Below are 16,363 nucleotides of genomic sequence, written 5' to 3'. Positions count from 1 at the left end.
TATATTGACTTTTTTTTTTACCCCAACCAACAGAACTGCATTTATTCTACCTTCACAAGATGACTGTATTAACACAAGAACTTGATTCTGTTGCAAAGACCACCTTATCCCTCAAAACCCAACTCTTGTCTGATTCTGGTGCAGACGTCCTTATAACCTCAAAACTCAACTCCTGCAGACACCCTGACACATTCTGTCTTACTGTAGCTCATGACTACTGCTGATCTATACTGACAACCTAGGGATGGTAAACATACACTGACGAATCTTCTTTTCAGCAAGCTCTCACCAAGATCCCTGCTACTTTGACACTGATAAGCCTGAATGTGGATTTCTGCCTCCACCTTTCCAACAGGAAGCACCTAAAAGTGCTGAACATACCATACCTCCTTCTCAGAAACCCTCCCCAACCTTGGTGACAAGGTTAATTTCTCTACTTTTCTTGCTGTTGATCTTTCCAAATCTGTTTCCTTCAAAGATTCTGTTGTTTCTACAAATTGACAGAGAAGTATAAAAATCTAAGCACAATGAACTTTAACATAGTCATAAAACGGACAAGCTGAGAGGCCATGCTTACTACCCTAGGGCTTCCAGCCCTTGCCTGTCTCATACAACCTAACCCCTATGGAGTGCTGGTGTGGACCACATGGTGAGCATGGCTGTTTAACAAAATTCCAGCATTTCGGCATTGCAGACCACAACTCTCTAGTACCTTTTAACTTTCATTTTTAATGATTCTCATTATGTGTTTTGAGAGTTCCCTTATGCCTTTTCCTTTGGGAAATTTTGTGTGGGCTTTGAAGAATGAAAACGTATACAATGGCAGTCTCCTTAAACAAAATAATTATTTGGAAAAAAATTCCCCACCACCATGAAACCACATGGTGTGATGACTCTGTACCCAGTGCCCTCCTGGTTAGACTAGGAACGGGAAAATTGGAGATTTACTAACTGGGCACATCTGACCCTGAAAGGTAAAATCAGTAGCCCTCTTGAGAGTCAGCCCCCATCTGAAGGTATCTGCTGATCTATAAATGAATCTAAAAGCTAACCAGTAATTTAGAACTGACTGGAGATTAAACTCATGTGAAAATAGGGCTGGAACAATAAACCTAAATGTATATATCCTGGACTCAGCAAAACAGGATATAGGGAGTAATGAACCCAGCTGATCAGAGAGATTGGAGTCATGTGAAAACAGGACTGGGACAATAACCTGGGCTCAGCAAAACAGGACATAGGGAGTAAAAGTTTATGTCTCTATAGATACTCTGCATCCTGTCAGCCATTAGTTATTTCACGCTTACAGTTCAGCCAGTAACTTCAAAGAACTACCTCACCCCTAAACACCTTGTCTAATCTTGAGAAATGCAACCCACTGCATGTAAACCTTTTCTATATAAACTCATTGTAATGAGTGCTCAAGGCTTCCTCCTTCACTCACTGTAAGGGCTTGGAGTGCTGGATAAAGTCCCTGCCTGGGCTTGGCTTGAATAAAGAAACCTTCTGTTTTGCATCGGAAGTTAGTAAGCATTGAAAAATCAGAATGGTACATAATGGGAAAAGAGTAAGACACCAGGACCTTCCCTTTTGGGAGTGTATGGGGAGAATAGGCCCATAGAATAACACTAAGACACAAGGGAAGGCAATTAGGGTACAAATCAGTGTTTACACTCCATCGTATCACTTGAGGGATGAAAATTGCTCTTAAATTGTAGTGAGTGGTGCCCAGAAGTCCTTTTTCCAAGGTCAGGCATTTGGATAAAGGCCTCCATTTCCTCAGTGGCTTGAGAAAAGTTCCTGCTTGCTAAAAGCAGTCATTCTTCTTATCTATGGCAGGAAGAACTTGTGGCCCTTTCACTGATGTAAGAGGGGTCCTAGTGGAGTTAGTGAACCTTTGAGAATAACAGGCATTTAGATACTTGCTGAACTTATTGCTTTTGTCTCAGGAAAAATGCTGTCATGAAGTTAATGGCCACTTTCTATCCCTGAATCATTGAGTCTGCTTTCAGTCTTGCCTATGGCTAAACTATTGAGTATAAAAGGAGTAACCTTTTTTCAATAAACACTTGGACAGTCATCCCAATTCACCCCCAGATCGTGTCTATATCCACCCTCACCCCCAACACTTGCTGACTCCACATCTTCTCTTTTGGACCTGAACCAACCAAAGCTGGGCTCCAGCAGGGTGGAGGAGGAATGTCTTCCAAAATAGCTTCAACATAATTAACAAAGTCAACACCCACACCCTAGCAACTGTCAACCCTGTAGGTTCCCACAAATTTACCTCCTACCCCTTTAAATATGTTCAAAAGTGAAGAGAAGAATATCTAATAATTAGACATAGACAAATTAAATCATTAGAGGATTTCACAAACCATGTTAATAAAACAGTGGCCATTGGTGACAACTATCAAACACCACCGAGTCACAGATGATAGAAGACTGAAAGATGTGTAACAAAGATATCAGTGTGACAACTGATTCAGAGATAGACAGATCCCTGGAGCTAATTGGCCAACTAGCCTAACCTATCAGCAAGCCCCAGACAGTGAGAGAACCCGTTTCAAAAATAAGTCATGTTTTACCCTTAGCAAAGCTCTAATGCTTCAGGATAGCTATTCTAACTATTCATTAGAATATAGAGAGCTTGGGACTGGGTGAGTGCTTATTTAAATATTGTGTGATGTTTTTATGAGGTCATTACAAGGAAATAATTTTTATTTAAAAATCAACAATGAACACAAAGTTGGTGAAATGACTCAGCAAGTAAAGGTTTTTACCACTAAGCCTACAAGCTTGTTCCTATGACCCATGGGGTGGAGGCAAAGAACCAATTCCCAAAAGCTTTTTACACACACACACACACACACACACACACACACACACACACACACGAGGGACTAAAGAGCACTCAAGAAGTATTCTTCTTAAAAATGCCAAATGAATCTACTTTGGCCTCTACTCCAACTACCTAGGACTGAAGAGATGACACTTAACTGACATCACGAAAGCAAAATCAGGCAAAGTAAGAAGCCAAGGAAATCCAGTTTCTTCAGATAAAAACTATAAGCAACGTGAGTGCCTTGTTTTGACCCTGATTTTTACCAACTATAAGACTGTAAGTGGGAACCAGTGAGAAAAAAAAAATGAAATGTAAACCAAGCATTAGGTACATTTGCTGGGTGTGCTGTGAGATAAAGGTATTGTTAATTATATCCTAAAACAAATACCTAGAAATACAGGTATATCATACAATTCTGAGATTTGCTTTTTAAATGTTATAGCTTAACAAAAAGGCTATGTTAGAACAAGCCGAAGGCAGAAACTGAAAGCCAGATGTTGCTGAAGGTGGATGAACATGAGTGTATATGGAAGGCAGAATAGGAGAAGGATGAAAAAAAAAAAAGAGCAGAAAAATGATCCACATCCTAGCCCTCAAAATCTGTTACCCTAACAACAGAAGGACTTACATATGTAACTAAGGTAAAGATGCTGAGACAAAGAGTATCCTGTACTGTCTGGGTGGATCCATTGTAATCAGAAGGTCATATATGTGAAGAAGGAAGAGGTAGGAAGACCAAAAATGTAATGATGGAAGCAGAAGTGGGAAAGATTTGTTTTAAGAAAGGCAAAGGGTAAAGATGCTACTTGGTGATGGAGTGCTTGCCTAACATGCACAAAGCACTAGACAAAATTCCCAGTACTGCCTTCACTGTCCAAGAAAGGAAGGATTCAAGCCAAAGAATGCAGGGGGGAAAAAATCTCTCCTGGAGATTCATAAAGATCACAGCCCTGCATCCTGGACACTTGGTGGTAGTGATGTCTTGTTTGGTTTGCAGAGTTTGTTTTTACTCTTTTTCAAATAGGATCTTATGTATCTCAGGTTAGCCTCAAACTCAATCCTTGAACTCAGTAGGTAACTGATGCTGGTCTTCAATTCTTGATCTTCTTGCCTCCACCTCCCCTAGTGCCGAGGTTACAAGCTTATTTATGGTAGTACTTCCAACTATGTAGGCCCACTGGAGACTTCTGAGTTCAAAACAAGGGAATAAAATTGTTCTAAGCACCTAAGCTTATATTAATGTGCTGCAGCAACAACAGAAAGGTAATCCTCAGTTTATGTTCTATTTTTCTACTTAAAGATCTTTTGTTGTTTTTTGTTCATTTGTTTGTTTTAAGTAGGGGGCTGAAGAAAGGGCTGAGTGATTAACAGCACTTGCTGTACTTCCAGAGGTATCACCATCCCTAATTTCAAGCTCTACTACAGAGCTCTAGTAAGAAAAAAACACATGGTATTGACATAAAAAGATACACTAATCAATAGAATTGAATCAAAGACCCACACACCTATGGACACCTGATTATTGATAAAGAAACCAGAAATATACAATGGAAGAAAGAAAGCCTCTTCAACAAGTGATGCTGGTCTAACTGGATGGCATGTAAAAGAATGCAAATAGATCCATATCTATCGCCCTGCACAAAATTCAAGTCCAAGTGGATCAAAGACTCCAACATAAACCCAGATACACTGAACCTGATAGAAAAGAAAGTGGGGAATAGCCTTGAATGAATTGGCATAGGAGACTTCTTCCTGTACAGAACACTGATAGCACAGGCAGTAAGATCAACAATTAATATCTGGGACTCCATCAAACTGAAAAGCTTCTGTAAGACAAAGAACACCATCAACAGGACAAAATGGCAGCCCACTTAAGACTTTCTGGACAGTGAGACACATCTGTTCCTGGCAGCACCAATTTACTTCCAAGAGAAAGATGGGCATCAAAGACACTACATATGGAGTTTATCTTCTTCTTGGCAAAAATAACCATTTGGACAAGAAACTGTTCTTGCTTGGACTGCTTGACAAAATGTATCAACTGGACATGCAGGACCCATAGGAAGGTGACCACTGAACTTTGCAAGGCAAAATTGTCCTTCAGGTTCCTGCTTCACAGAGGAGACTGCCATAGAGTCTACAGGACACACAAAAAGTGACTGACTCTAGACCTGTAGGCTGAATATGGATGCCCCAACATTGCAGAGAAACTTTGGATGACTGTCCAGACAGACAGCTGTCTCTGTCATTCTAGATTTTTGGAAGTTTCTTACAATGCTCTTCCTGTTTACTTAAGTAATACTATATCCTTCTGAGGTCTTTGATGTAGTCGAAGACTAGATAGTTATAATTATTGTTTTCCTTGGTTATGATAAGAGGTAAGTTAGATATGAAACCTTGGACTCACAAATACAAGACAGATGATAGAATATTTTCTTTAATTTTGTCAAATACAAATAGACTAAATATTGTAATTATAATTCTTGCTTGATAACTGTTCTATTATTTGTAATTTTACTATGTTAAAGTTAATATCTTCCTTTTTGATTAAAAAGAAAAGAGGGAAGTGCTGTGAATGTCTTTCTGTATGCTGTGAATATGTGTTGCTCTGATTGGTTGATAAATAAAGTTGTTTGGCCTATGGCGAGGCAGCTTAGAGGCAGGCGTGAAATAAGAACAGGAAGAAAAAGGAGAGGCAAGGAGATGCTGCTTAGCTGCCACCAAGAGAAGCAAGATGTAAAGATACCAGTAAGCTACAAGCCACGTGGCAAAGTACAGATTTATAGAAATGGGTTAATTTAAGATATAAGAGCTAGCTAGCAAGAAGCCTGCCATGGCCATAGTTTAAAAATAATATAAGCCTGAGTGTGGGACCAAGCAGCTGCAGGACGCAGGTGGGAGAGATTCCGCAGGACCAAAGTAAATTTCTGGCTACAAGCAAAGACAGGAGAAATCAGAAATCTGGGAACAGATGGGGCAGAGGCTTATTATTATCAGGACAGCTTGACCAGCCACTCTACCCCATGGGTAGTGCTACCAGCAGCAATGCACTTAAGACACATGAGCAAAATTTCCACAGGCCCCCTAGGCTTAAGAGTGTGGGAGGTTGTCAGACTGACTAATGAGCAGAAACATCTTCAGTCTGGCAAAAAGGAAACTGAAGGTAGAACTAAGTAACTGATTCTAGCCCACAGGCCCATGGAACCAGTGAAACTGGCAGGAAAGCAGGAAACAGCAATCAGGAGGCAAAACTATGGGGCAGTAGCCCAGCAAGCATCTCAAGAAGTCCCACAGACCTTTCTTGGTGACAATAGATAGAAAGTAGGAACATCGGCCATACAGGTAGAGACACAACAGGGTGGACACGGGGACAGAAATCCAGACAGCAGATTGAGCCAGCTTTCAAACAACTGTAAGGCCTCTTCTCAGGCTCTCAGTCTGGAGCAGTTATAATACAAAATGGAACAGGAAGCTTCAGGACAGATTTTTTTAGAAAAAAAGGATTCAAAGACTGTGAAAAAGAGACAGGACAGAAATGAATGGATAGAAAGAGTTCTGTAGTGGTGGAAAGAGATTCCTCTACAAAAAATATGACCCATAGGAAGAAAATCAGACAGCAGTTTATCTAGGAAACCCAATATCCAGCAGAAGACTCAGAAAGAATATAAAGGATATAACTACTTTTTGTTTTGTTTTTTGTTTTTTTTCAAGACAGGGTTTCTCTGTGTCGTCCTGGTGCCTCTCCTGGATCTCACTCTGTAGACCAGGCTGGCCTCGAACACAGAGAGATCTGCCTGGCTCTGCTTCCTGAGTGGATTAAAAAGTGTTCCACCACCGCCTGGCACTAGACTACTTTTTTTATTTTTATTTTATAATTAATTTTACATATCAGCCACAGATTCCTGTCCTCCCTCCTCCCACCCCCGAGCCTTCCCTCCAATCCACCCCCATTCCCACCTCATCCAAGGCAAGGTCTCCCCTGGGGATTCAGCTCAGCTTGGTAGATTCAGTTGAGGCAGGTCCACTCCCCTCCTCCCTATACCAAGGCTGAGCAAAATGCCTCAGAATAGGCCCTAGGTTCCAAAAAGCCAGCTCATGTACTAAGGACAGGTCCCAGTCCCATTGCCTGGGGGCCTCCTAAATAGTTCAAGCTAATCAACTGTCTCACTTAGGGCAAAGGACACAGTCAACAAGACAAAACGACAGCCTACAGAATGGGAAAAGATCTTCACCAACCCCGCATCTGACAGAGGGCTGATATCCAGAATATATAAAGAACTCAAGTAACTAGACATCAAAATAACAGTCCAATTAAAAAATGGGCTATAGGCCGGGCGGTGGCGCACACCTTTAATCCCAGCACTCGGGAGGCAGAGGCAGGCAGATCTCTATGAGTTCGAGGCCAGCCTGGACTACCAAGTGAGTCCCAGGAAAGGCGCAAAGCTACACAGAGAAACCCTGTCTTGAAAAACCCAAAAAAAAAAAAAAAAAATGGGCTATAGAGCTAACCAGAGAATTCTCAACAGAAGAAGCTCAAACGGCTGAAAGACATTTAAGGAATTGCTCAACATCCTTAATCATCAGGGAAATGCAAATTAAAACGACTCTGAGATACCATCTTACACCCTCAGAATGGCTTAGATCAAAAACCCAAGACCCAGTAAAATTCTACTTCTAGGGTCATACAGGTCATACATAAGCAAGCAGTCACATGTGTACACAAAGTGAAATAACAGAAACATTGGCAGTTTTGGCTAAAATGGCAAGGATGATAGATGTAGAGGGCTTAGAAGCCCATCCATAAAACAATTAGGCTGCAATTCGCTGAAGGGCAGTACCTGACAGCACAGGAAAAAAGAAAAACAAAAAAAAAAAAAAAAAAAACAAATGAGAATAGACCTCAAAATTTATCCAAGTAGGCTTTTTCAAAACTACATGTAGGGCTGAAGGCAAGGCTCAGGGGTTAATAGCACTGGTTGCTGTTGCATAGGACCTGGTTTCAATCCCCAGCATCCACATAGCAGCTCACAACCAGCTGTCACTCATCTTCGGGGATCCACTGCCCTCTTCTGGCCTCCACAGGCATTGTATGCACATGGTACACAAACAAGCATGCACATAGAACACCCATACACATAAAATAAGATTAAAAAAAAAATCTTTCAAAGCTACTTGTAGAATTATAGGTTGTATTATCTATATATTCTACCTATAAAAATGAACTCTGTGTATACAAGGAATCCATCCATGTTCAGTTGCTCTGACAGATTGTAGACTATGTAAAGAGTGAAAATAGAGCCAATATAGTAAAACAACTACTGGGTTTTGTTGGGGAAGGGTTTTTGTTCTGGTTCTGTTTTTTCATTTGTTCCTTGAGACAAGGTCTCTCTGTATATCCCTGGTTGACCTGGAGCTCAATATACAAACAGACTGGCCTTGAACTCATAAGAGATCTGTCTGTCTCTGCCTCTCTGGTTGCATTATTTGAGGCATGTGCCACCACACCCGGCTACAGGAGCTATTTGTTCAGAGATGGTGTTTGAATAACTCTTTACTCTTTTCTGTAATTGCAGAACTTGTCAAAAAAAAATCCAGAATTAAAAAAGAAATATCAAACTAGGTCTGTAAAGACAGTGAGCCCTCCTGGTGAATATACCATGTAGGGGTCACAAAACCACAAGAGGCCCAACCTCAGGGATAGGTAAGGAGACAAACATTTTCAGTCTAGAACTGTAAATGAAAAACACAGAAGCTGAAAGGATACTATGCAGTAGGCACCAGTTTCCAATGAAGCCCTCACCAAGATCAGGGAAGAAATAGGGTTCAGTGTTCGCTGAGGCACTAGGGTGAGACTGCTGAACACAGGTAACGCTCACAGGCCCAGCTTATATTTTCCATATGGTGGAAAGACTTGCAGAGATGTCGAACTCAAATTCTTACAAACATCCTTGCATATACTATTTTGTATGTACCATGTGCCTCTACCCAGGCATTCTAAAACACTTCCTAGGGTGTTTACACACTCACCACACATTTAAACCATGGGCCTAAGGCTGATAAGCTAGGTCTTAGTTTTCTTCTAGAAAGGATGCTAATAATCTGAACTCAAGTTTGCTCCTTCATGGAACCTGTGGCATTCAAAGGCCTCCCAAATGGCCTTTCATTATTAATACTTTCTATTTTGTTTGGGGCTATTTTGCATTTTTAATTTGTTATTATTGTGTGCGTATGATATGGGACATATGCCATGGCACATTTGTGGATCAGTTCTCTCCATCCACCAAGGACTGTTGGATGGCAAGCACTCCACCTGCTGAACCATCTCACCAGCCAGCCGTGTTTGTTTGTTGTTGTCGTTTAGGGACTAATATTTATTTTTATTTATGCATGTGTGCCTGTGTGAATGTATGCCACTGTGTGCCAGTGCCAGCCAATCCAGAGATGCTCTGGAGCTGAAGTCACATGCAGATGTGAAACACCTATTATTGATGCTGGGACTCAAACTCAGGTACTCTAAAGAGCAGTAAGTGCTCTTAAGAATGGAGCCAGGTCTCCAGCCCCAACCACTTTTTTTTAAGACAGGGCCTCAAACTTACAGTTCTGCCTCCAAAGTGCTGTGATTATAGGTATGCACTACCATCCCTGGCTATTATTAGCATTTTAACACAAGCTCTTTGCAGAAAGAAAAAAAAAAGTCAACCTTCACACATGAATGATTAATACATACCACTCGTGTTTGCCAAGCATAATATTAGTCATGCAGAAATTCTCAGTGGATCAGTACAGAGAGCATTACCTATTTGCTGGAAATTTTCAAGCAAACTGGGATATTTCACTAATATTATTTCCTCTATTTCTTGAAAGAACAGGATCTAGGGTCAGGCTGGATGAAATTTTACTGATGTATTCCCAAGAATGAATTCAGTTGAGAGATGGCAGCTTTTGATATTTTCACCAGGTGAATGTTTTATTTCAGTAATTATTTAACTTGGAAAGAGCCATATGGAGACAGGAGGTGCACTGCGTTCCTCAAGATCTTGCTTAATTAAAAAGTCATAGCTGGCCACAATGATAGGTATGAATGCCTATAATCGCAGCACTTGGGAGGCAGGGGATCTCTCTGAGTTCAAGGTCAGTCTGGTCTACATAGAAAGTTCCAGGTTAACCAGGACTACACAGTGAAACCTGATCTCAAAAACAAAAACAATCAAAATTCAAGTCCAAGTTTCCAACAGGGAGAATTCCAAAGCAATGACCTGGGAAGGGGGTCAGAAGCATGTTCTCAGAAATCACAACTCTTCAGACATTACAAGGTATTGTTATTTTAATTGTTTTATTTTTCTCAGCAATAACTAGTCATTTTCAGAAACTCTCACATAAGAACCACTGAGTACAGCACAGTGATTATTCAGGCTTCTTCGTAGCATTTGATTCTGGCTAACTGTTCCCCTGACCCTTACTCGGGACCCATCTACCTTAGCCTATCTTCACTGCTGGTGACTTTCTTATAGGATCTGAAAATGGTGTTCACATTGTGACAGCAGTGAGCCTTGGCCCCCAAAGTTCTGATGCCAGATAACCATCACCCTGCATCACTCCATCCAGGCCCTTCTGCTTCTTGGGGACAGCGGTACTGCCATGTGGTGACAGCACGTGTTCAATGCAGCTCACCTGTCAGCTTTGAAACTGTAGGAGGTTTTATTATTTTCTTTTTAATTTGAGGGAAGGCATAAAGTTAAATAGAGATGTTACTTTCAAACATTTAAATCTTAGTATCTCACCTTTGCTTGCTTCATTGCTTCATTATTTTAATTCACAAGTAAAAGACCTAAATAGTCAAACTACTTTTTCCTACCTTTCATAGCAGGGAGCAAACAGAATATGTGCAAATTTGACTAAGTTTTAAAAAATAAATTTCTAAAAATTATCATTCAGAAACATCAAGATTTAAGAAACTGAAAACAAGAAAAAATAACTGTGCCTGAACCATGAAAAGAAACTCTAGGGCATTCTGAAATATGAACTGACGCATGGAGGCTGCCAAGACACTTAGAGTTTAAACACACTTTAGCATTTAAATACACTTGCTGTTCTATCATGAGGACCAAGGTTCCAATCCCAGCATCCATATCGGGCAACTCACAAAAACTCACAAATACTTTAACTCCAGCTACAAAAGACTCAACACCCTCTACTGGCATCCTTTGGTACCTGGGTGTACACACACACATACATATTCATTCTCTCTCTCTCTCTCTCTCTCTCTCTCTCTCTCTCTCTCTCTCTCTCTCTCTCAAAATAATTTTTAAGAGGCTGGGGAGATAGCTCAGTAATAAAGAGCACTGGCTCCTCTACCAATGGACCAGAGTGTACAGACATACAACCATACACATAAATAAAAAACTTTTTTTATTAATAAATAAATCTTTTAAGAGGGGGAGATGTTGGTAAGATGGCTCCGTGAGTAAAGGCACTTGGTACCCAACCTGATAATCTAAATTCAATCTTTGGGACCCATGTGATGGAAAGAGACAATCAACTCTTCAAAGTTGTCCTCAGACCCTCAAGCACACCTCCATGGGTATACCCACACACATACAAAAATAAATAAATGTAATTTTTTAAAGGCTTTTTAAGTTAATAACTCTTAAAATATGCCAAGTGAAAGAAACAGATTCAAAATGTCATATGTTATGATTCCATTTAAATTAAATACCCAGAAGAGGCAAGTCCAGAGTTGGAAAATTGATTAGTGGTTGCCAGGACTGGAAGTAGGGAGAAAGAGAATGACTACTAATAGATAAAAGATTTCTTCCTGGGGTGATAAACATGCTCCAGAATTAGAGGTTGGAAGCACCATTCTGTGACTATATTAAAAATCAATGAACTATACAACTTTTTAAGTATGTAGATCAACTTTCTAGTATGTAGATGTCTCAATAGTTATTATACTTCTTAAAAGAAAAAAAAAAAAGACAAGTGGGTGCTTCTGATGAAGAGCCTGGGTAAGAAGGTAAAGCAGTGGCACTACTGCCACACAACAGTACTGTCCTCCTGTCCTCTCTCTGAGGAGCTGCCCTAGGCGCTCTCATAGTCCCCAAGCCCCTGTTGGACTCCCTTGCAGCTCTGACAGCAGCCTGCCTCTCATGGCCTCTCCACTCCACACACCTTTCCAGCCACAGTCTGGATCATAGCCCCTCCTGCTGCCAACAATTCTGAGGGTCCTAGCTCTGCAGCAGGCATGCAAGTCCACCTGGGTTCTTCCTAGCCTCTCCTACCTAAAATCAGTCTGCATACAAACACCAGTCATACAGTATACCCCGGCTCTCAAGCACACCTGTGGGGCAACAGGCAGGCCAGACCCCTGCTTATCAGGATGCACCCATCTGATGCCTTCCTTTTACCTCTTGACTTATTCAAGATAACCTTCACCTCCACAATCCTGTACCCCTACTGACCTCTCTGCAGACTCTGTCTCATCTCCCAAGACATCAGTGGACTGAGCTGCAAGAGGACTTAGGGTTTCCCTCCATGTCTTGGGCTTCTTGTATCCTACAGAGCATGTGTAGCCTCAAGGGAGCTGTGAAGTGTCATTACCTGAGTGAACCACCTTGGAAAGTAGCCTGTTAGGTCCTCAGGTTAAAGACTCACATCTGTTCTTGTTCTCACAGCAAGCACAGAGTATACTACACAACATCAGCCTGAATCTGGTTCTGAGTACATGAGTTAAGAACAGGGGGTAAAGGGATAGGGGGTGCCAGTCAAAATGGCTATCGTTCATCTCTCCCAAACCAGTGATGACATAGTTTGTACCTCAGCTCTGTGAACAGGCAGAACAACAGCAAAGCTCTGTATCATGGAGAACTGACTGGATTCCCCTACCCCATTCAGGAACTGCTAACTGACTGCCTCCTTGACCTATGCTCTTGCTGCTGTACATTAGGAACCACATCAACGAAGATGGCTGAGGAAAGCCTGGACACTCATCCTTTGGGAACGTGTAAAAGAAAAAGCACAAGTGCCATCTCACCTGGACTTGGGCTGCTAGGAGCCCAGCCGCCCTTCTTCCCTCGTCCTCAGGGCTTCCCTCTATGTACCATGCTGGATCCTGAGGGCACAGAGCTAGGAAAGAAAAGAGAAGTCATAGAGGCACCTCTTCCCATCAGAAGTTCATGTACCCTATGGAAATGAGGAAGGCTATGCCCTGCCTTTGCTCCTACCATCCCAGGTAAGGAAGAAAGCTACTTAGATGAAGGAAAGGGGACTCAGAAGGTGGCAACATGTGACTCCTCACTGACCTATGCTATGAGGCACCATCCTGAGAAGCACTTTTCACAGCCTTTCTGGGTCTGAGCCCTAAGTGTCTCAACACTAATTCTCATGTTATCTGTCCTAGAGATGTCATCATCACTTCCCCCTACAAACAGTTTTCTGATCCCTCTTTATTCTTTCTGTAGAGTGAGAGATAGACCACAAGCTCCCGTTTTGAAGAACTGCTGGGTCACCAGCTCTGACCCCAGCTACCGCAGATCCCTGAAGGAAGAAGATATTACACAGCAGACAACACAGTTCAGGGTACAGGTTGGTGACTCACCCCAGGAAATAGCAGAGTCAGCAGCCGCCATCCCCCAAGACTGGTCCATGAGGGTACCTGCAGAGAAGGATCAGGTTATGACTGTGACTAAAACCCAGTGACTAAAGCTAACAAAAGAAAAAAGGAACATGACCGAGTCCTATACAGAGTTTCTCTGTGTCTCGGCAGCTGCTCCCAAATAACCGTTCAGAGACTTATTATTAATTATAAATGTTCAGTCAATAGCTTAGGCTCGTTTTTTAGCTAGCTCTTATAACTTAAATTAATCCATTTCTATCAATCTATGCGCTGCTCCAAGGCTCATTTACCTCATGTACATACTTCTCATCCTGCATGCTCTGCATCTCATGGTATCTCTTCTGACTCCAGAGACTCTGCCCTTCTTCCTCCCAGGGTCTACTGTCTGGCTGTCCGCTTATACCTATGTCTAGCTACCCACCAGTTGGCTCCTTTATTAAACAAATCAGAAAGTGCCTTGGAAAAGACACAGCTTCACAATGTACAAAATGATTATTCCATAACACAAGGGCATATGACAAATCTAACACAACCTGGATTTGTACAGGATACACCTACCTATGGAATATGATTTAACAACAAGGCAATTAAAAACAGAACCCTTTAAATGGCTCATTAAGTATCTGATAAGATACAACATTATCAGCTTTTTATGTACATAGGATACTACCTAGATAGCTATGTGAAATCTTAAAGATAAAACATTCACATAGCACTATTAACATTGTTTTAAAAAAAAAAAAAAATCAATGGGGCTAGAGAGATGGCTCAGCGGTTATGAGCACTGGCTGCTCTTCCATGGGTCTTAAGTTCAATTTCCATCAACCACCATGGGAGCTCACAACCATTTATAATTAGGTCTCGTGCTCTCTTCTGGCATGCAGGTATATATGCAGGCAGAACACTGTATATGTAATATAAACATAATTAAAAAAAACAGATCAATGTTATATAAGTGAAATACAATACTAAAGGTAAAAAACACAGAAGTAAAAAAAAAACATTTTGACTGCATGTATTATATGACAGTCATCTAAAGAGTCCCATAAATCACTAGAGTATCTCATAGAGGCCCTTTTTAGAAGCAGACTATCAAATATACAATATTTATGTTGTGTTTTATGAATAAACGTCCCCTTAACCACTAATCAGTTCTAATTTTGTACTAAGACAACTAGACCTTCTATTATCTCCCAAAGCCAGCAGTCCCTCTCAGCCCTGACCTACAGTGACAAGAAATCTCTTGTAAGGAAGATACAGAAAAACCAAGATATGAACTCACCCCAGGAGGGCCATGGGTTGATGGCTGCCATCCCTGAGGATCAAACAGGGTGCTGCCCAGCACTGAAATTACCAACCTAGAGACAAAGTGAAAAGAAAAAAAAAAAGACAAAATTGGTCCTTTCTCACACAGGAACCAGTGAGAACAAAGAGAACCCACCCATAAAGGTAACAAAAGACCTCTGAGAAGCATGGCTTTTTTTTTTAATTTACATTTCAAACATAACAAAGCAGAGTTAGAGAGATGAGCTTGCCATAAGCAAGAGGATCTGAGTTCCACATGTTAAATACATGTGCCTGGTGCAGTGAGTGGAGAGCAAGTAATACCAGCACTGGGAAAGCAGAGACAGGAGGATCCCTGGGGATTTCTGACCAGTCAATAGAGTGGAATCAGAAATGTTAGTAAGAGACCCTCTCTGAAAAGCCAAGATGGAGACCCAACACCAACCCCACAGTTAACACAGACACACACAAGAAAAGCAAAAAGAACAAAACTGGAGCGAAATGAATGCCATAGGGCGGGATTGTGGGGGGGGGGGGATTGACCAATCCTGGTTAAGGGTGAAAATGTGTATGTCAATCCACTACCAAGAAAGCCATTCCACTTAGATGGAACTTTTCGGTTGATGTAACAAAAAAAAAAAAAAAAATGCTGCCGGGCAGTGGTGGCGCACGCCTTTAATCCCAGCACTCGGGAGGCAGAGCCAGGAGGATCTCTGTGAGTTCGAGGCCAGCCTGGGCTACCAAGTGAGTTCCAGGAAAGGCGCAAAGCTACACAGAGAAACCCTGTCTCGAAAAACAAAAAAAAAAAAAAAAAAAATGCTGTAAAACCTGCATACAATGCTCATACATTAATAACCTAAAGCTGGAGGAAGGGAGAAACCGAGTGATTCCTAAATGTGTGCCAGAAGGTCGGGGGGGGGGGGGGCGCAGGGGAGGGTAATTAAAAGTTCTAGAATGGGGGCGGAGGTTTACAGCTGCACACCGTATATACAACAAATCCACTGAACCCCACACTTTAGGATAAAGTGTGATCGTTATGCAAATGTTAAAGCCAAACAACAAAAACCACCTGCAAGACATTTCAGACTCATGCCTATCTATCTCTCCTGGAGTCGCGTCAGAGACAAAAGTCCAGAGTCAGACTCTACAAATGCTCAGATGCAGGGTCTTTGTCTGAGAGGTCCAGAACCTCTCGGAGAGATACTTGGTACTAACCAGTTGCACGCTCACAGAGACTCGGATACCCCAGGATCTGAGCCAAAACTCAAGGCAAGCAAGTTGCAAGAATCCTCCAAACACACACTCCGAAAACTGAGCGCAAGCAAGTTGCAAGAACCTTGCACGCGCGCGCACACCACACGCCACACACACCTCCGTGTCACTTCAAGTTTAAAAGAACCCGGGCCGTTCCCAAGTCAGGTTTGACGCCTGCGTTCGTGCATCTTTGCTGGGAAGGGAAGGAATAAGAGCTTGCTGGCCGCTATCTCGTTCCCTGGCCTCCGCAACCGGGTCGCTCCAGCGAGCTGCCCGCCTTACCTGGCTCGCAGCCACCGGCCCCGACCCTGCGGGGCGGCTTAGCGGGCTCGGGGCTGCTGCACGGGGCGGCCGGCTTCCGTCCTGCA

At 42.1% G+C, this 16,363-nt stretch overlaps 3 protein-coding genes and 1 long non-coding RNA gene across 4 annotated transcripts in view; 1 reads left to right on the top strand and 3 right to left on the bottom strand.

The window, feature by feature from the left end:
- LOC114703880 (zinc finger protein 606) overlaps positions 1-12,955 on the bottom strand; it is a 20,099-nt gene extending 7,144 nt beyond the window's left edge. Inside the window, exon 1 of the mRNA XM_028884869.2 lies at positions 12,876-12,955. The gene's annotated coding sequence lies outside the window, so the exon portion shown is untranslated. The remainder of the gene's footprint in view (positions 1-12,875) is intronic.
- LOC119087296 overlaps positions 1-13,562 on the top strand; it is a 25,206-nt gene extending 11,644 nt beyond the window's left edge. The window contains exons 2-3 of the long non-coding RNA XR_005090719.1: positions 12,737-13,073; positions 13,303-13,562. This is a non-coding gene — a long non-coding RNA (uncharacterized LOC119087296). The remainder of the gene's footprint in view (positions 1-12,736; positions 13,074-13,302) is intronic.
- LOC114703937 (vomeronasal type-2 receptor 26-like) overlaps positions 11,125-16,363 on the bottom strand; it is a 45,252-nt gene continuing 40,013 nt past the window's right edge. Inside the window, exon 7 of the mRNA XM_037202097.1 lies at positions 11,125-12,013. Within this exon, the coding sequence (XP_037057992.1) occupies positions 11,934-12,013 (80 nt within the window). The 3' untranslated portion in view covers positions 11,125-11,933. The remainder of the gene's footprint in view (positions 12,014-16,363) is intronic.
- Znf606 (zinc finger protein 606) lies at positions 11,938-16,363 on the bottom strand. Its single transcript, XM_037202103.1, has 4 exons — positions 16,278-16,363; positions 14,740-14,815; positions 13,440-13,496; positions 11,938-12,967 (listed from the first exon to the last, which is right to left on the bottom strand). The coding sequence occupies exons 2-4, from the start codon at positions 14,768-14,770 to the stop codon at positions 12,660-12,662; spliced, it is 396 nt and encodes a 131-aa protein (XP_037057998.1). The 5' UTR covers positions 14,771-14,815; positions 16,278-16,363; the 3' UTR covers positions 11,938-12,659.

Source organism: Peromyscus leucopus, chromosome 1 (genome assembly GCF_004664715.2).
Source record: "Peromyscus leucopus breed LL Stock chromosome 1, UCI_PerLeu_2.1, whole genome shotgun sequence".
NCBI lineage: Eukaryota > Metazoa > Chordata > Mammalia > Rodentia > Cricetidae > Peromyscus > Peromyscus leucopus.
The sequence above is the reverse complement of the archived record's forward strand: the minus strand, read 5'-3'. Positions and strand labels throughout refer to the sequence as shown.

What these genes read in the sequence shown, in the direction of transcription:
- Znf606 (XM_037202103.1), bottom strand. Translation starts at nt 14,770, where the DNA reads ATGGCAGCCATCAACCCATGGCCCTCCTGGG. An exon ending in CAACCCATGGCCCTCCTGGG is followed by an intron (nt 13,497 to 14,739) that starts GTGAGTTCATAT and finishes CCTTCTCTGCAG; the next exon opens with GTACCCTCATGGACCAGTCT. An exon ending in TGACTCTGCTATTTCCTGGG is followed by an intron (nt 12,968 to 13,439) that starts GTGAGTCACCAA and finishes TTTCTTTCCTAG; the next exon opens with CTCTGTGCCCTCAGGATCCA.